The sequence below is a fragment of the Athene cunicularia genome, assembly GCF_003259725.1.
Source record: "Athene cunicularia isolate RWA chromosome 3 unlocalized genomic scaffold, athCun1 chr3_part1, whole genome shotgun sequence".
NCBI lineage: Eukaryota > Metazoa > Chordata > Aves > Strigiformes > Strigidae > Athene > Athene cunicularia.
The window spans coordinates 65,629,273-65,650,383 of NW_020799097.1; the positions used below are offsets into that span (position 1 = coordinate 65,629,273).

At 38.8% G+C, this 21,111-nt stretch overlaps 1 protein-coding gene across 4 annotated transcripts in view; it reads left to right on the forward strand.

Annotated features, from left to right (window-relative positions):
- ADGRG6 (adhesion G protein-coupled receptor G6) overlaps positions 1-21,111 on the forward strand; it is a 111,060-nt gene that overhangs the window by 38,157 nt on the left and 51,792 nt on the right. For 3 of the 4 annotated variants that reach the window (XM_026844940.1, XM_026844942.1, XM_026844941.1), the window contains exons 3-6: positions 4,752-5,093; positions 10,656-11,276; positions 17,095-17,163; positions 20,167-20,250. In XM_026844940.1, coding sequence (XP_026700741.1) covers positions 4,752-5,093; positions 10,656-11,276; positions 17,095-17,163; positions 20,167-20,250 — 1,116 coding nt within the window. The remainder of the gene's footprint in view (positions 1-4,751; positions 5,094-10,655; positions 11,277-17,094; positions 17,164-20,166; positions 20,251-21,111) is intronic. The other variant, XM_026844943.1, reaches the window with a different exon arrangement.

Consider the following 21,111-nt stretch of genomic DNA (forward strand, 5'->3'; position numbering starts at 1 on the left):
GCACAAATTGCAAGCACAGACATTTTTCCCCAGAGACCCTGTTTTCTTTTGATCCTAACCTTTACAAACTTTAAGTCTTTAGGGCTGAAATAGGCAGTGTCCCAAACTGGATTGCTTCTGCTCTTCTAAAAAAGTTCTTGGCCAAACAAAATTTGTTGTCCAGCATTTCTCCAAGGTTGAGTAAGTGCAGAAATGAAAGCAGGTGGAGACATAGAAGTCAAAACTCAGATATGAGAAAGAAGTCAAAGTATAATAGGGCAAAATCTGAGGGTTCTGGGGAAAGTTCTGACAATGGAGAGAAGCAGAGAAGCATGAGGAGCTAGAGCAAAATATGAATATTAGCACAGATTTTGGAAACAAGTGCTGGAATGTGTTAGTCATGTAAGAAGAAATCAGAAAAGGAGAAGTGTGAACGTATGGGTTGAAACTATATACGGAATGCTTCCTTCCCAAATCTGCAGTTCAGCATTGTAGCTCTGGGTCTGACTGTGGCTTCATCTGCCCACAAGTGGCTTGTGAAAGTCACTTTTAAATTGTATATCTCAGTGCCTACAGGTGTCTTCATGAGTTTAACTGATGGAATTCTGTGATGAGGCTCTAAGGAGACAAAATCCGTACACAGGACAAACTGGGCAGTTTTATTTCATAGGATATGAAGTTTTGCATGTGCACATGTCCATTTGTATGGTGCAATCTTTAATGAGTCACATACTGATGATGGGGCCCTTAGCTTGTTAGTTTTAGAACAGTCTTCAGATGATTCAGCATGGTGTAGGAAAGACTAGTATACGATAGAAATAAAAAAATTGAAAAGAAAATAAATTAAAAGTTAATAGAAATTGAAGGTATTTATGTGAAATAGGTAGGAGACTCACAGAACAGAGGGAATGGTCTCATGGTTAGGAAAATTGGCAACCATGAGAATGGGATTCTATGCCTGCCTTTACTGGTAAATTCCTGTTAAAGATGGCCAAATTGCTTTGACCAAAATTTTCCATTGTCCACTAAGTACTCATTTTTGGATTTTCTACAGTGGGCCAGATTGGCAGACTCCTCTCCCAGCTGCAGTTTAAAGTCATTGATCATGTGCTTTGGACATATAAAACCCTGTACAAATATTAAGTAGTTAAGGAAAATCAGTACTCTCATTTCTTAGATTAGGAACGCAAAATCCATGGAAATTTTTGCCATTTTTTCCCATTATCTCCATGCCTAACTTTATCCTTATAAAATGGGTACAATAGGAGGGAGAAAGCCATTTCCCCTACAGTCAGTTCCCCTTCTGGGGTCAATTAATATTTGTGAATTGCTTAGATAACTTTGGTGAAAGCTCTTACATACTCCAGAGGAATTTATTAATTTTCCCTTTTAGTGTAGTGTTGAAGTGTCATACTAAATAATTAATTATTCTTTTATTATAGAAGTATGAGTCCTGCAGAAAATAAAAGTTATTATGAAATGAAAACAGTACTCCAGGGTATTCTCAAGATGGAGATAAATAAATTGCCCAGTGAAACTTTCTATTTAGGAAATGTTGAAATTAAGTGCCTGATTTTACTATATGAGAGGGGATATTCATTTTGGTTTGGGGGAAAAAAGAGGGGGAAAAAGGATGCAGGCTTTTATTGGATAAAATATATTTAGAGAGTGGATTTCATGTGGTCTAGGGTGATAAAAAAATACTTGACAGACAGAAACTGTGTATGGGAGGTTCCTGACCAGGAATATTACACCTAAATTTGTTCCCATTAAAATCAATGAAATATCTCAGATTGCTTGTAGAAATGTTTGTGGTGTGTATTGCACCAAGTATTCAGTATCCACAGTTCAGAACTGCTCTGGGCTAATGAGATTGCGAAATACCTGTCAGCTTTGGCCGAGAACCTAAGTTTGCCACAGCAATTTTTCTCTTTAATGTATAAAATAGGTGGTATTTATAGAAAAATAACTCTCATGAGAAGCTGTGCAAGAAGTCCCATTCAAAACCATTCTGTTTATATATAGTTTTGCTGTTTGTTTTCTTTTTTACTTACTACTGTGGACATTTGCATGAAAACAGGATATTTCCCCTTCAAATTGCAGTCATGGACAGAATAGGTACTATGCCAAGATGGAGCCAACCCACTTCAAAAAAAGTAAACTATTTTCCTCACCAAATCTTTCTTCTGTGTATGTAAAGTTTTGAGCACTTATTTTCCTATCTAAATTTAGGGACTGTTTTCTTGCATTAGTGCTGTAAAACCAACAAAACAATATGGATATATTAAAATGAGAATACGTTAGTGGAAGGATTAAATGAGTATAAAAACCAGTTACATAACATTTATGTTTTAGTATTTATAGTGACAGACAGCAGGAATAAAAGTGTTTTTGTTATGTGTACTGACTTTTACACAGTTTAGGAACAATGATAAATACTTGAGAGAGATAAATAGAAGAGTTGAGTCCTGTTTTGGCTGATGGTGATCAATAGAATTAATAAAGGCAGGCTTCTAAGAATATTTGTATTCTTTCTGATGGTCAAATTTGACATTTCCAGTCTCAGATTGAATGTAATATTCTACCATTTTGAGAGATACATTTTTTACAACAATTGGCATATTTTTTCTGATTCACCAATGCTTTATAATGCCCTTAATATTTACTTTAGGGGACCAAGACTGAATGAGTCTACATTAACACCCATGTTCCTATATGTATTTACATCACTTAACAGCTTAGTCCCTGGCTTCAGGTCCGTCTGGGTGCACAGGGAAAGCTCTCAACTGCCCAGATAGCTCTGTGTCATTTATTTCTCTGGCACGAATAAGTAGGAGAGTGGGTGCGGCATACTGCCAGATGCCTAGCCCCTGTAGCCCTTATCCTAGCACTAAGGAAGGCAGGACGGTGAATCAGTGAGCGTCCAGCTGGAGGCAGCCCCAGCCGGAACTCTTTTACAGCTGCTCTGCCCTGTAGAGGCTACTCACCCTGGACTAGGAGACAGCAGTGGCTTGAAGCTTAGAACATGCTTTTCTTGTTCCTCCTCCTCTCAGTCTAGGGTGGTTCTCTAAAAACTGATACCTATCTGTGCAAAAATCCACTGGATGTAGCCGTCATCTGTTTTTACAACTGCAGGATTTATAGTCACCAGACTAATAAGTAAATATTCCCTCTGTTTAATAAATGGAACAGCAGGGTTTCGGGGCAGGTGAGAATAGTCCTCTGACCGTAAAGATTTGCAGAGGAATTAAGAGGGGATAGGCTCCTGTTTATACTACACAGATCAAGTTCTCCAATGTCATGAGTGCTACTTCTTCCCAAAGCTACAAGCAAATCTTTCAGACAATCTTTTTTTCTTCTTTGAACAAACAAGGATCTTGCTGATCTTTTCTAATGTAACCAGCTCTGATGTATTTGGTTCTGTGACAATTTAATTGTCTATTTACATCTTTGGGGCCATATGAATTTGTGAATTACAAATAATTATAAAAACTCTGTAAAATACACCTCTCAATTCACCTTGCAGATGTAAACTGCTTTTTTTTTTTTTTTTTTTTTTTTTGCCATTCAACTTCACAGAGTCAGGGTCCATTTGCTGAGGTCAAACACCATTGGAATGTGACTGAGCAGTATCAGGACCCAAGCAGTAAAAAGAAACATCAAGGGTTCTTTGGAGAAGTTTGTTGCGTTTATTCCTATTTTATAGATGCTCCGTATGTAGCTTACACTTGACAACTTTTTTAGTTGCTTTTAGCTTGGGCAACTAATAATGCATGTTCACATTGTCCTATTTTTTCATACTTGTATTACTTGACACAGGATTGTGGCCTAATTAAATGTTTGCAAAATAATTCCACATAAATGTGCAAGTTAGTTTTTTTAGTTACCTATTGGCGATATTCAGTTCCCACCTACTTTGTTCAGTGCTGCATTGGCAAACTGTTATAGATTTTAGCAGCAGGCAGTTCATGGTAATTATATCATATAATACACTAAGTAATATGAGCAAATGTAAACCGAACAAGAAATGCAGCTGTGGAGACTAACTGGGCCTGAAATTCTTGTGGATGAGCACAGCAGGTGAGCAAAGTAGGTGGAATAGGGTAAGAATTTCTTAGGGCCTGACTGCCACGAATATGCCAATGGAGCTGAGTCAGCATGGGAAGAGTGCAGTAATTTGCTGTTCAAAAGACAGTAGCTCGCTGCTACACTTCTGGGTGATGTGGAGAACACTTGCTGGAAATGCTGATGACTAACCTTCGAGGGCTATGAAGAGCTGCTGCTTCTGCTGCTCTTCAACCCATGTCTTGTGCTGCTGCATTCCAGTCACATTCCACTGGAAACAATAGCATGGCACAGACTTGCTGCAATAGCTACCAGTCAGCATCAGACCAGCAGCCAAAAAATGTAAATGATACCAGTCATCTTTTTAGAAGTTGCAGTTTAAGAGTTCATTCACCTTTCTGACCTCAAAAATATTGCTTTCTCTTTGCTTTTATCAGGCCAGTATACATAGCGGATGTATATTGTGTGCATAAATGAATATTTAGCAGTATAATTTCTGTTTCTTTTGTATAGGATTTCTTACATAAAATGTTCTTTTGCTCTACTATTCCTCCACCATTTTGGCCACTAGAAACCAGGCCTTTTTCTGCTTTTCTTCCTCCCATCTCTGTTTCTGCTTTTCTGTATAGAAATATATTTTGTTATTGTGTTGGTGATTACTTTCCTCTTATCTCTCTTCCTGACACCCTTTCTGGTTTTATTTCCAGTATACGGATGCTACGACTGTAGGATCGTGCTAACTGACCCTTCTGGAGTTTTCACTTCTCCATGCTTCCCCAGTGATTATCCTAACAGCCAAGCATGCAAGTGGATCATCCGAGCACCTCATGGATACATCATACAGCTAACATTTATCGATTTTGATATTGAAGAAGCTCCAGGCTGCATTTATGATTCACTGACATTAGACAATGGAGAAAGCCCAATGAACCTTTGTGGCATCACTGCCAAAGGATTATCCTATAACTCTACTGGAAATGAAATGATTGTGTTATTTAAAAGTGACTTCAGTATCCAAAAGAAAGGTTTTAATGCCAGCTATGTACGAAGTAAGTAAACCCAAAGCATTTTATCCCTCTTGTAAATGTTAGAAAGAAATGTCCTATAAGGATTAGAATGACACTTCCTGAAGGAATCAAGTCCTCCATGAGAAGGGGAAGAATGGGGAGACTGCAGGCTAAAACTACAGAGGGTTTTTTTGTTTGGTTGTTTTTTTAACTAGGATGAAAATAGATTATTTTATTCTGGGACATGACGTCAAGTGTGCTAGAAAAACTTTTCACATGCAAAAATTTTAGGCTTAACAGTGCCTCTCCCTGGAGATTTATGCTGGGGGGTTTGGAAGCTGGACACCTGTCCTTCACATCAGCATACCTGCAGAGGGACACTGAAACCTAAAGGCGAGCATGAGAGGGAACTTAGCTGAGCCAGAAAGAAAGCCAGCCTGGACCTCTGGCCCAGTGAAACACCCAACAGTGGGGAAGAGTTTGTGCAGAAGGCAGAACTTCTCAGGGGTGGCTTTCAGCCTCTAAAACAGACTCCCAGGGATGAACTGGCATTGCAAAATGGTTACCTTTTTGTTCCAGTTCCTTGACCTTTCTTTTCCTTCCTTAAACTTAGCAAAGTTTACATTTTGAAAAGCCTAACAAATGCAAAAAAAAAAAAAAGAACACTCATGCTTTTTCCCCAAGAAGATAAGGGTACAAATAACATGTGATTGGTGTTTCTTTTGCTGTTTAAAGCAGTAATTAGAAGTTGCTCATGACAGTAAAGAGCAGCAAGGTAAGGGAGGTCATTGGGATGGCCATTTATAGGCCCCATATGCTACTCACCATTCATTCCATTTCAGGCTTATAGTTTACAGTTGCATGCTCTCAGTAGGCTTTCTTTTTGTTGAAGTCACAGATTGATTTATTTTTTTTTAATATTTAGTACACATCATTTATTTTAAAATAACTAAGATAGTAACTCCCAGAAATTATAAGACAAAAATAGTCCTGATTATGCCAGCAAAATTTTTGTGCAGTTCTGAGAAGAAGGTAACCTTGTAACAGAGAGCTAAAAATACTTCTTTCTCCTGAGGTCCTTTCATGCTGACAGTATGAATGTAGTAATACTTCTAGGAACACCTGAAACTGGAAGCAATTTTTCTGAAAGGTTTCTCTTTTTGAAAATAGCAGCTCTTGCTCTATTGTAAGAAGTTATAAAATAAAGTGGATCATAAAACATGCTATGCAATCAGATTATGCAAATTTATTTATTTATTCCTTTTTAATATTTTAATGTTTAAGTATGGCTATAAGGGATAAGATGACTTCCAGTTGGAATTGAAAGATGCAATATTGCCCTCAGATGTGTTCAATGAGGAGGAGAGAAAAGGTCCACAGACACAGTCAGAGAACTATTTGTGTATATATACCTATAGGTAATGTATTTTTATGAAAGCAAAAGTATTATTTCCATGCCAAACTGAATAGTACCTTATGCTCATGGATAGCACCATTAAAGTTAAATGGGCTTGGAAGTTATCCTTTCATTTTGAATAAGAATACTCCCCAGTGGTGAGTGAGGTATCAGCGACTTTGTCCAGTGACCTTTAATGTTTCACATATATGTTGCTTCACAAATTCTGTGTTAAGGCTTGCAGTTAAGCATCTAGACTAAGGCTGCTGAATTTTGTTTCATTACCTCAAATCTGTAACTCTCACCTGACATCTTGATTTTGACCATGGATGCCAGGAGAGCAGGTTCATGCATCAATGGCTAATTCTAACTATAATCTGTGTTGTGCAATTATATTGGGTTCATAAGGTAGTTACAGGTGCAAATCATGGCAACGTTTAACCTGACAATGGATACAGAAGAGCGGCCCAGTAAAGGGATAATAATGTACTGCTTTCCTTTCAAGTTATAAAAGCATGTAGACAATAGGACATCACCACACACACACACACTGAAATTAAGGTGCATCTGCATGGCAGATGTCAGTGCTACACAAAGAATTCCCAAAGCCATTGAAGGGATTGCACACCCCCTAACTTCAGGTCCCCAGTGGAATTTCAATGCTCCTTTGTCAAACAGACACCACTGTTACTACAACGAACATGGCACCTGAGCAAAATCATTAATTTCTTCCAGAGCAAGGGGAACAGTGTTATATTTATATTTTCTTTCATTTCTCAAAAATGATCATATGTGAATAATAAAATTAAGTAGTTTGTTTAATTTTGAGTTTCACAGAGTAATACAAAATCATAAAGGGCCATTCAAAGACACAAAGCAATTTGCTATCTAGAAATGGCATTTAAAAATACATTATTGGTGTGTCCTAATGTACAGTATGTACACAAGACATAATATGTGGACAAAGACATACACAAGAGAGTAAGTGAGTTTTGGGAGGGAGTTAATGGAGAATAGAACAGCTTTCATGTGACTGCTTGGTTTTATGTAAAGAGCAGTTTTAAACTGAATTTCTCAGAGCATGTCCTGTAATCCATAACAAGTTGGCTGCCGCCACAAATGTTGGCTTTCATAATTGTCACCTCCTGCAACACACCAGCAGCAGATGGATGGGACATATCCTCAGCTGCAGTAAATGAATGCAGTTTTTCTAGTCTTAGGGGAAGTACGTCAATTTACACCAGATGAGTAGCTCCACAAGTGAGTGGAAGTCACTCAGTCACCAAAAAGAGAAGAAGGAGAGCCAACAGACCTCTGTTAGTACAGAAATGCTTTAGACAATGTCATGTAGAATTAACATACTGTTGAGCAGTACTGCGGTAGCCCAGATTAAGAACACAATTCAGTGAGGTAGTTACAAAAAACTCTTAAAAAGGTATTTAGTATGTAGACACTTGCAGACCTCATTAAAGTTGATGCATTTCTTCCAGCATCAGTGGAAGAGAAGATGAAAGCAGTGAAGCTAGGACCAGCAAAAGCCACCCCTTGAGCACCGAGCAACGCTGAAAAGCCTATCAACCAGCAGGAAAGCAGTTTTCCTTGCAAGGGATTGTAAAATACAGTCTAGGGACTCCTGGCTTGCTTATGTGTAAAAGGACTTATAAGATGTGAGACGGGACTGCAAGCTAAGGGCTCTAAAAAGCAACAGAGGCAGGCCTCATGTTGTCCCAGCACTCCCATAAAAGCAGATGGGGATCTCAGAACAGTAAACTGCCTGTTGCTGGTTTGTTCCTGCTGCATCCAGGCAGCCAAGACTTTTGTACGTTCTGCATGAGTAAATAGCAGTGTGTCCAAAAAAAACGTTGTAATCCAGTTATCTTCCTAACAGAAACAATTTAACATCATTCTGAAAGTAGTTTAAGTGCTTGGATGGATATTCCAAGATTATATGTGTATTCTTCCGCATGGAATAACCAGTTTCTCCAGTACTAACATCTGAAATTCATCAGTATGATGACTGGCTGTGCAACAGTAATCAGGAAAGAGATCCATGCTTAATGTTGATTTCAGGATTGTTTTCTCCACATGGACAAAATACTTGTCAGTTTTGTCCTTTCACTGTATGGGGAAGGTGGTTAAATCTGTCAGAGGAGTACAGCAAAGTTCAGTAGGCTTGTTCAGTACCAGAGCACTGTTCTCCCTGTTTATTTGCCTTCCTATACTGTTTAAATGTGATCAGGTGGTGCATAACTCGCCTGACCACCCTAACACAGTCAGGAGAGTGCTCATATCAATGAGCTTTCTTCTCTTTCAAGTCATGAATCCTTACACTTCTGGAACACTTTCCATGTTATGTAAAGAAGCTTACAGTATAATTAACCCATGAAAAAAAAATTCCCTGTTTTCAAGGAAGAGTTGAACACATTTTCTATCTGTAAAATTGTTACAGTGTACTTTTGGCCTTGGGAAGAAAAAAAAAAATCTAAGCAGTAAATCCAGTAACTATAAAAGCCTGGTATTTTTCTCTTTTCCCTCCCATTCCCCAATTTCTGGGTTGGCAGATAATGTGCTGTGCTTTATGTTATTTTACACTATAATATATTGGTCAAATTATGTCCTTGTGTATATCCAAATGCGATAGTTTGGAGCTCGGACTCTTTGTAAGTCGCTGGCAAAGGGGAAATTGCAATACCAGAGACTACACAGAATCCTTATACCCCATATATCTGTTTCTTTTCCTGAGTGTGACATGACAGTCACCCTTCCCTTGCATGTCTTACCCTGTCATATTGAAAAGTTTTAATTTCATTCTGAAAAGGGAGCAGATGTAGTAATTAATGCATGTGTTGTGGCATCACTTAAAAATCCCCGGGGGAGACTAGGCGCAATCCTTGCAAGGGATTGTAAAATACAGTCTAGGGACTCCTGACTTGCTTTTGTGTAAAGGGACATGTAAGATGTGAGCCAGGGGACTGCAAGTAAGCTAGGGGTTCTAAAAAGCAGCAGAGACAGTTTTGTGGTAGTTATTCTTCAGGTCTAGCAAAAATCAGTTTCACTTCCAGCATATGCCCTATGAAAATGTGTAAAAAGAGGCAGCAGATATTTTCTGGAGCTGTGGTCTATCACAGAACTGTGGAGCCATAACTAAAACCGAGGGCTGCCCCAATCTGGTCGTGTTGACCTCAGTGCCTTTGTGTGACTGATAACCTGAAACTTCTTTCTGTGGAGAAATTCGCTAGAAGAATTATGTGGCCATAAATGTGACAATAAAACTGAGCATATTGACACTATTTTGAAAAAAAAAAAAAAAAAATTCTTCCAAAGTACAGTGAACAGAATTGTCATTAATATACTCATGGAGAAAAAACATACATTATGTGAGAATGTTTTTCACATTTGGTTACTGCTATTTTGTTAGTGCAAATGAGAATAATTAATAACAATTAGAGACAGAGTAATTCTGCCCATGCCTAAATACCCTGATGCAGTGTATATATGCAAGAGAACTAGCCATTTCTAGATACCTGTGCAAAATCCAAAACTGCTGACCCAAATATTAGCAAATAGTGAACAGCTTGGATATAAATATTCATGAACACGATTGCAGTATTCAACCAGAAGGCTGCTGGGGACAAAATGAGAAGATGCCTAATGCTTTGCAGAAATCCTTTAGCTGAATTCAGGAACAAAAGGCTTCAGTTTACCAAGGAATGTAATGGGAGCTTTTTTCTATTGCCATGTTTAAAAGAAGCAAGGCCTGAACTTCACTGGTGTAATGCATTTATGCAGACAAGTCATTAAAATGTGTCTTAAAAACAAGTCATACCGTGTTTTTCAAATAACTGGTTTATTCCATTGCCTAACATCCTTACTAGATTAATGTGTAGTAATTTTTATAAAGTGAGCTGGGGCAGAATTGGACATTAGCAGGTAATAAGTCCTAATATTGCTCTTAGTGCAACCTGAGGGGTTGTTAACTGTGTGTAGCGCAGCTTTCTTCATGGCATTGAAAAGGAACTCTGGATATTTTCAGCTGAGTGCATTCCCAAGCCAAATTCCTCTTCGTGTGTAATACTGGTTTATTCCAGTGATAAAAACCACCTGATGAATTTAATAAATGTTACTTTAACTCCAGCTGTCAGTCTGCCTTTATTTCCATATGATGAATTTATTTTTTTGTTAACTTATTTATCTCCTCTTGGTTCTAGTTGCCGTGTCTCTGAGGAACCAGAAAGTCATCATTCCCCAGGTTCCTGACATCGATGTTGTGTCTGTGGCAGAGACTGTCTCAGTGCCAGAGCTTAGCCAGTTTACACTGTGCTTTGAAGCCACCAAGGGCAGCAGCGATGACAATGACGACTGGAAGGTTTTCTCTTACACGGATGAGTTGTCAACAGAATTCTTCAGCTTTGGGAAGACCACAAAAGGCCATTTTCTGTCCATCTCAGGCACGCAGTGCATCCTTGAGAACGCATTTCCCCGAAATGCAGAATTTTTCACAGGAACCTTTCAACAGCTCTGTGTCGTAGGGGACAGCTTCTCAGGCAGTATAGGCATATATGCCAAAAGCACCTATCATATAGCGTACTGTCCAGATATCTTTGGCAAAGTTATCCCTGGAAATGGGAGGTTGGTGCTGGGCTCTAATAGCAATGAAGTGAGTTCTCTAAATGGGGACATTTACAACTTCCGCCTCTGGAATTTCACCATGAATGCGCAAACACTGGCCAACCTCAGCTGCGATGTGAAAGGAAACATTGTAGACTGGGAAAATGAATTCTGGAGTATTCCAACTTCAGCACTGAAAGCAGAAAACAATTTGAGTTGTGGTGAGTATGCTTGCCAAATCTTTTTTGCTTATTTTCCCCCAACACTCCTGCATTGTGCTGAACATATCATATACCAACACAGGAAAAAAAAGAGTTCCTGTGGAAGAGAAACAACTAGGTATTACCTTTCTTAGACTTTAGCTCAACTCTTGCCATACACAGAGGCTGTGAAAGGATATAGAGTTTATTCCTAAGGGAGAAGAACAGGTCCCCTAGGTATATTGAGTTGCTGCTTTAGTTGATCTGCAGATCAATTTTTTTCCTAAATTGTTTATTGACCTTCTACTGATATGAAATGGGGATGACAGGCAAGTGCCTGCAAGCCTCAAGTAAGATTATAGTAGTCTCTTGGGGGAAAAAAAAGTGTGTTAACTAACCATTCAGCAAATGTTTTTGTACCTGCCCTTTGGTTCTTTCATTAGCCAGAAGGAGCACTTGCTAGCCTCATGCTGTGTGTGCAGAGCCAGCAAAAGAAGTGACAAACAACAGTGCATATGAGAATGAAAAGTAAAAGAGTAAATAAGAGGAGGCAGACAGGAAGGAACAGTTTTAGATGAAAATCATCAGATTTTATCTTCCAGATGAAGTATTATCAGTCCTTCTCTTAACTGGTAGTTACTGAAGGTCTGTCTTCCTGTAGATTTCTCCAGAGGATAAATTTCAATACATTGTTCAACCTGTTCTCATTCCATGGCTCAGACACTTTATTCTCATAAGTGTCCAGACGTAATTTTTATGTATGTATAGGTTATTACAGCAGCTGACAATTTTCTACTGGAACAAATCATCAAAACTGTAAAATCTTTGTGACTTTGGACCAGTATTATTAGTCTTTTTTTTTCTTAAGAAAGAATGTTTTGGTTAGTAACAACCTTAGACATAATTGTAGAATTATAAAATGCATGATGGAATATCTGAATCATAGCCAGGAGTAGCATATACATGCACATATGATGCTTGTGAAAATTGGTTGCTATCAAACTCCATGTCCACACAGTTTGAGCCTTCCTATTGTAGCAAATACACATTTGTTAAACAAAAAAAGTCAGATTAAACAGTTAGAAATATTGTTTCTTTCTGAACCTTGTGAGGGCTCTTCATATCTAATGATGTCCTCTCCAATTTTGCCTTCTTGCTCCCCTGACACATTACTACTTATTAGTTTAAACATAGTTTAAATAATGTCAATATAAGCATCTCCTGACAGAGCATCTGCCAGCGCTCTGAGAATCCCTAGTTTGAAACAGAAGCTGGCATCATTAAGGCATGCTAGTTTCTGTATCCAATAGCTCATGAGGGATTAAGGTGGCTAAAAAGAGCCATCTTGCTTTAGCTTACTTAGACCAAAACATAGGTACTCTTTCACAGCTAGACTCAGTGGGACAACTCTCAGCATGCCTCTGCTAAAAAAATTTAAGCAACATCTCTATAAAACACAAGCGACTAAGTGCCCTCACCCCTTGACCAGAACAAAGAAAAGGCTGATCTGAACACTGAACATGACTAATGAAGGTGTTCTAGACAAGAAAGTTGTTGCTTTTCCATCAGTATGAACTGATCTGACAGTAAATAACTTAGCAGAAAATCCTCTTATACCATTACATTGTGAAGACTACCACAAAACTTTTACTAAACAACCTACTAAGACATCTGTAAATGTTGAGGTCTCATTTCATTTTGAGTGGAGTACAGGTCTTGTCCTTCTTTGCATTAAAGACTATACAGTCCTGTGACACAAATGTAATATCATAGCTGTTGTCATAGAAACAATACATTTATTTTCATTCCACAGCTTTATTCCTTGGGATGTCATTGTTCAATGGGTTTCCTTACAGGAGAACATTATTTGAGAAAATGTATTTTAGCATTTGTATATTAGGCACAGATGTCTATACAAGCCACTTCAAGTGTATCTGTATTATAAGCATTGTTATTTTCTCTAGCTAAGCCTATGAGAAAACTAACTCACTAGTCAGTCTTCTGTTTTTTTGAAGGTGTTAAATCACCCCCTATGATACAGGCTTTCCTGAACCAGTGTATTTCGTAAAAGAAAATACTGGGTGCAGTGCCATTTCAAAATAGTTACTAATCCCAGAGATGGAATTGTTAGAACTTTCTTCCCTTCATCTTCTTGAATGAAAGCATTCATTGTAAAACCAGTCTGCAACTGGAAAGTTGATGAGTCAGGCTATCAACCACAGTGGGGAGATGATTCTTCACTGATTAGGGTTCATTTAGCAGCAGTAGAAGTATTTATGCAGAAAAGAGGTTTTTGCACAGCTCCAATAATGCTTCCTCAGCAAGCAGCATGTAGCTTAAAAAACAAACCAAGCATTTAGCAGTGATCTCAGCATACCTGTGCCTGAACAGTGCCTACATTTTTCAAGGGGTGGTATTTTCATGTTTTTTCAGACAAAGCTTTTACAAGTAGATTTACAGAGCATAAAAACACTAGCAAATTGTTCCAGATAATCTTTTCATAGTTTTACCTTCTCCTAGTTTATTCCTTAGACTAATGTTTTCACAGCTGTGTAATCATGGTGGGGTGTTTCTGTAAGACTTGACAGAATTCTGGTTTTATTGCTGTACTGTCGCACAGCCTGCATTTAAAGGTATATGTACACAAGCTGGGTATCCAGGCTAATTTTAAAACAAGTAGCCTAGGTAACGATAGTGGTGTAACAACACCAGTTCAGAACTCAGTGCAGGCAAATTGATGAGCATTTAATCAACCTCTAGTACTTGTTTTGGAGGCTGCACTGGCTATACCTCTATGATCTACTCTTTTTAAGGGTAACATGGCCACATGTCTCTCTCTGCCTGCGATTGCATTTGCTTCATGTACACCTTGTATGTGACCTTCATTCCTAAAGACCAGAAAAATTCTTGTTTTCACTGTCAGATTTAACTCAGGGTGGGATCTGCCTTAGGCAGCTGAATGATGTTTCAGGCTGAGCTAATTGCCCTCAGTGATGTTCATGAATAGTAGAATGAAAAAGGCTGTTCCAAAGGTCAGTGCATCTTATACAGGAGAAGATGTCCCAGTGAAGTCAGAAGTTTTTTTGCTGTAGGGGTGCCTGTTCCTCTCCACAGACTATAAAGAAAGTCTAGTGTGACGAGCAGATATGGATGTCTGAGTTTCAGACATTTGAAGTGAGTGACATATACCACACAAAGTGTGACCGTGCCACTTGGCTTCATGAAGTAGCTTATGCCAAGTACCTGTTTGCATCCAAATCATTATATTTTCTTTAGTGGACACTGAGGGAAAGTCTAGTCTGGCCAGAATTCAACCCAATTAAAACTTTAAAAAGCTTGTGAAAATATTCCTCTTTAAAGTACACAGTTGTGGTGGTTTGACTCTGGCTCAACACCAAGTGCCCATCAGAGTTGCTCTATCACTCCTCCTCCTCAACTGAACAGGAGAGAGAAAATATAACAAAAGGCTCATGGGTCAAGAAAAAGACGGGGAGACATCACTCACCAATTACCCTCATGGGCAAAACGGACTTCACTTGGGGAAAAAAATTAATTTATTACCTATCAAATCAGAGTAAGATAATAAGAAATAATACCAAATCTTAAAACACTTCCCCCTCACCACTCCCTTCTTCCCAGGCTTAACTTCACTCCCGATACTCTCTACCTCCTCCTGCCCAGTAGCACAGGGGGACACAGGGAATGGGGGTTGCAGTCAGTTCATCACACATTGTCTCTGCTGCTCCTTCCTCCTCAGGGGGAGGACTCCTCACACTCTTCTCCTACTCCATTGTGGGTTCCCTGAGACAGTTCTCCGTGAACTTCTCCAACGTGAGACCTTCCCACTAGGCTGCAGTTCTTCACAAACTGCTCCATTGTGGGTCCTTCCTGCAGGGTGCAGCCCTTCAGGAGCAGACCGCTCTAGTGTGAGTCCCCCACGGGGTCACAAGTCCTGCCAGCAAACCTGCTCCAGCGTAGGCTCATCTCTCTCCATGGGGCCATAGGTCCTGCCAGGAGCCTGCTCCAGTGGGGGCTTCCCACAGGGTCACAGCCTCCTTCAGGCATCCACTGCTCAGGCTTGGGATCCTCCATGGGTTGCAGGTAGAGATCTGCTCCACTGTTAACCCCCATGGGCTGCAGGGCACAGCTGCCTCACCATGGGCTGCACTGCGGGCTGCAGGGGAACCTCTGCTCTGGGACCTGGAGCACCTTCTCCCCCTCATTCTTCACTGACCTTGGTGTCTGCAGAGTTGTTTCTCGCACATGTTCTCACTCCTCTCTTCTCTGGCTGCAGTTGTGCAGGATTTTTTTCCCCTTCTTAAATATGTTATCACAGAGGTGATGGGCTCAGCCTTGGCCAGTGGTGATGTCTTGGAGCCGGCTGGTGTTGGCTCTGTTGGGCGTGGGGGAAGCTTCTGGCAGCTTCTCACAGAAGCCACCCTGTATAGCTCCTTTGCTACCAAAACCTTGCCATGCAAACTCAGTACAACAGTCTTCTGACTTAACTGTTTTGTGAAGTTGGGTTGGATTTTTTTTTTTTTAGTTTCACCAAATCATAATCTTAAATTCTCACAGAAGAAAATATGAAGATCCACAGATTCTCCAAGCCAACTTCCAGGTGATCTTTTCAGGATATAGAACCAAGAGGAGATAACTTACAGCAGGTTTCGATATTGACTGTTTAACATGAGCAAATATTTTTGGGGAAAAAAAATGTCACTCAGAAGGTAGTACATTCACTTAGAACATCCTGGAGTCCATAGGAAGTCTACCAAGGAAGTGAAGTTGCCTGCATCTCTTAATCCATTAAAAAAAAAAAAAAAAAAAAAAAAAATCATGTTTTAAATTCTGACCTGTTTTTGTCACCGATATATGTAATGGTATCTGTGGGATGGCATGATTTCTCTGTCAAGGCTCCATGCTCTATCTTTGTTCTTGCATCACAGGAAATACTTCCCTATCTATGAGATGACGGGTAGGAGCTGTTTAAATTTATGGAAGGATACAATGTTTCATGAGAGAACCACACTGGATCAGTATGATTCTGAAGTGGTAAAGTGAAAGCTAAAAGGACAACACTCCCAGTAGGTTCAGATTATGCCATGCTCTGTGAGCCCATTATTTTCACTACAGGGTGCAAAATCAGCTGTATTTGCAGCTGAACTGCTGGGGTAAGTGTAATTAATGTAGTTCCACCAGTTCTTTTTCTATAGTCATTCTCATATGCACTGGTTCGGTCTCCAGATCATCTAAGTATGTGCATGTTGTTATGAATAATTCAGTAGAGATACAGACTTATAACATTATCATCTTATAAATCATGCATACCATAATATTAGTCACGCCCACGCCCTGGGCAAAGGAACAATTTTAATTGCCTTTTATCTGGTTGGTGTCAGTCACAGGCAGATTACTCAGAAGTGTGTGGTGGGTAACCTGTGCTACAGAGGTGGAACATGGTTGCTTCTTCAAGGTGCACGTTATTACTCATGATGATTGCATGAATGCCATGGCCATACTGACCCCTCCTCTTAAAGCCATTTCACAGACTACACTCAAGCTGCATTCAATGTCATGTTATTTAGTGAAAGCTAAGAAAACTGGGGCGGGATACATAAGTGACCGTACCTGACAAGTCAGCAGGATTTTTGTGGATCCCTCAGCCACAACAGAAAATGAAAACACATCAGTCTTATACACAAATGGCAGTATCAGGTTTGCCACCAAGAGAGATTAGGAAGAGGACTGTGTCACTGAAAACTGTAATATATTTTGAGATATGATAGTTTTATGCCCAGTAGCCAAATCTTTCTAAATATTTTACTTTCTTCTTCTAAAGGTTCATACCTAATTCCCTCTTCTACAATTGAACCAACCAGTTGTGCAAACCTGGGAAGCCTTTGCCAAGGTAAGAATTCCAGGTCGTTTTTACATTTTCATCTTTGGGAAATCTTCATTTTCCTTGTTTTTTGTTTGTTTTTTTTTTTTTTTTTTTTTTTTATTCTGAGTGAACTGCAATAAAAAAATAGCAAGGAAAGGAATTCTTTAGTCTCATCAAGTGTGTGGGTGTCCTCTACATACAATATGTGGAAAAAATGTGATCACTCCCTTGATAGTACATTTTCCAAATAGTCTCCATTATATCAAAACTGAATTAATCGACTGCTTTCATTTCTTTCTCCATCTCTTTTCCTCCTGCACATTTTGATGGTAAAATATTAACCAGGATAAGAAGTGGGTACATCTGTAAATAAAGGAGCTGACTGTTACTCATTTTTTTTCCAATAAGCTATTTTGAGACTAGATACTTTGAGATTAGTAGGTAAAAATTTAACATCAAACTGCAAAATACAGAAGCTGCTAGTTAATTAAATACTTGCTACAGCACCTACTGATGGTTTAATAGTTCAGAAATAGCCACATAGAAGAATTCATTAGGTGTCTTCAAAGGTCAGCTCAGTTGAATGTAAGGAATAGGTGAACCCTACAGATTTCCATGCCATGTGAATCATTGGATGTGCAAGGACAGTTAATTCCTTCTGTTCTGCTTAGAGGCTGAAGTTCTATAAAAATGCATGACATGAACATCAGCCCATTTCCACAATACCTTCCTGAACACAGACCTGCTAATGAGGTGGTGTTCTATGTTAAATTTTAATCACAGCAACTGCTGTACCTTTGTTACATGTCTAGCTCTGTAACTCTTTTAAGGCTGAATGATGGAAGAATGAGACAGAAGAGAATAAAATATAAGAGGGGAGGAGAAAGTCTCAGAACTCTTTCAAAACCAACATTTACAAGTAAATCAGACCTGGCTTAAAAACAAAAAGGAAAATGTGCACTGCTTGGGAAGCCAGTAAGAGATCTGTGTCAGTCTTCAATGTACTTTTCCCAGATTCTCCTGAGGTAAATTTGGTTCAGGTTCTTGGAGCATATTGTACTGGTCTCCACAGGGAAAGTGAAATGCCATAATCAGATTTCAAACAGTAATTTTCAGACATCATATTCACAAAGCATAATATGATCTAAATACTACTACTCAAATATCTTGGGTAAATGTGACAGCAACTATTACTCAGTATTAATCTTTTTGTATATAAAAGATAATGTGGTCACCATATAAACTTAATGTATTCTCTTGGAAGAACTCTGTTTTCCTCTGTCAAAATGGCATGTGTGAAAGGAGAGAGAGTATCTTTCATTAGGTCAGCTAATGGCTGCAGAAACAGACACACAGTGAAAGACGCCTGCTTTTCTAAGAGCCTCATCATTTTTTTCCAGCTTTATTAACTTGTCTAGTAGAAGATACTGCCTCTAATAAAAGGTGCTACTTTTCAGGCTTGCCTCTTTTAACTTCTTAGACCATCACATCTTCAATAAAGGCTATGAGTACATTCATGAAGGTAATCCCCTTCTCTGAATTTGGAAGTGGCAGATCAGATTACCCTGTTCATCATCATCATTATTGTCATCATAATGAAAATCAGAAAAAGATGTCTGTCTGTCTGTTTCTGTCAGCACTGCAATATTATTTTAAACTGAGAGGCCAGTTTGGATTCCTTTTTTGTTTGTTGTATGTTGTGCAATAGCACCAGTAACAAAGTTTGTAGATGCCAGATTATGTCAGCCACAGTCTGATGAAAGAGCTGTTTTCTCCATTATGCTTAGCAAATATTTTCATTCATTGGAAGATGCCTTCTTTAACATCACTGGCTGGAAGATACAATCAGTAAGGAGCCTTATAACTTGTTTCTCAGACAATATAGCTCTGAAGTTTCATGGAAGAACAGCTTTTTTGTATTATAGGGTGTCACTTTCCTAGTGAGAACCTGTTTGCTGCAATGTCCAACTCCTCCTTCTCTTCTCTAAATTTCTTTTTTCACTGAAACCTGAACATGAACCTACTCCTTAAGATGAGACCTAAGTTTATGAATTTCAGTCTCAAAAAGCTATCTAAAACAACCTCACAAAAAATCAGAGATACAATTTCTTCCCTAAAATACACTTGCTTAACTTTACAGGTTGGTTCTTGGTCAAAATCTCCAACAGCCATTTAACACTGTGAAATTATACTGAACCATTTCAGTTTTTAAAAAGAGTTTTCAGGAAAAAAAGAAATGTCAGATTTGCATTCCCTGGAAGTTGCTAGATAAAATTAAATTATTTTCTAAACTATTATTAGAAAATTTAGTGGCATGATCTTCTGGATTCCACTAGCATGTATAACCTCCCAGTCTGCTGTGGGGAAAATTTGCAGTTTTGGCTCCTCACTCTGATTTTGAAAAGTGTTCTAGCTGGTTCTCCTTGGAAACATTTGCCAGGGATGTGTGGGGTGACTCCTGTTAGTGTCAGTGAGAACAGTACAGCTGAGATCCTACATGAAGCTTTCAGAAAACATATTCCACTTCTGTTATTCTGAGGCTGGTTTTAATTCTCTTCATTGTATGGAGTTCAGTGGAGTTAACTGAATCCTTACATGGGCATTTGAGTTTTCCATTTGTTTGTCATCTTCGGTCCCTGAGTAGGGACAGTTATTCTTTTCACAAGCAATATTCTAAGTGCATGCATCTCAGAACTTACAAGATCTATTTTCTGGTCTTTGCACAGCTGTTTGGATCTGAAGCTCTCATAAGAGGATTTTGAGTTTATGAAAGCGGTACAGGACTGATCTTGCAAAACTTACACTGGCAAAACTCCCACTGAAGTCAGTGAAAGTGAAGGTTGCAGGATTGGGACCTCAGTTCATATCCATTCATCACTTTGTGCAGAAAAAAATAATGTTTATTTAACATTTATGGCATTGTGTGTAAATGGTTTCATTTTACATTGTCATGCGTTGTTCCCATTTTGTCTTACCTTATTAACATTCATATTTCATTCAAGTTCACCTCTTTCTCATCTTTATTACCAGCTACTGTAAATGCTACTACTCCTACACCACCCACTGTCACCACTAACATGCCTGATACTAATAGAAACGATAAGCCAAACAATGGTAAGAAATCCTGTGTTACATTTTTCCTTGTACTGTGTCTAGAGCAAATTTATTGTATTTTAAGGTGTGTTTTTCATACTATCATAATGTCAAGGGTCATGTCTCGGTTCTGATCTCATTTATACTGAAATAAATCAGCAGTAATTTCACTGGATCACGTAAGAATGGTGTAAATAAGAACAGAACCAAACTTGGTGTTTATTTGTATCATGTTTACCTGTCTCTTGTAGGAAAGGGACTCTGTGTCACTCACCCGTTGTATTTACCCATGCAAAGAATGAGGGAAGGGAGAGGGATTTTTAAAAAGGGTCCAGAAAGAACCATGCTATTGAAATGTTGTAAGGATGCAGATTATGAAGCACTGTGTAGCTCCCGCTTGTGCAGCTGGAGTGGTAGTATGGCTGGGATTGTCTGTTCCTCACTAGTCAGGCACAGGAGCCAAGTGGAATCGTTCCTATGGAGCAAAGCCACTTCCACTGAGTCAACAGGAATCTTTCCACTGACTTCAAGAAGAGCTGGATCAGACTTTACTAGGGAAAATGTTGACAGTATCAGATGTCGTTTACTTTTCATTTAGAAAGATTAAGGGAAAAAATAAGGTAGTAAATGAGCCTATTATTAGCACAGGAAAAAAAGCAGGGATTTCTTTTGAGGTTTTCTCAAATTCTATGATATCATTGTCTCCTAGAGACTGAGCATCATTTTGTGAGGTGCTGCCAAAATATTTATTAGTTTGTTATAGATAGTTGTTAAACATTATTAACAACACAGAGATAGATTTCTGAGACTTAAAGATATCTTTCATAAAGATTTATTTTTTCAATGTGCTCCACAGAAATTAATTAGAATCGGGGGGGGGGG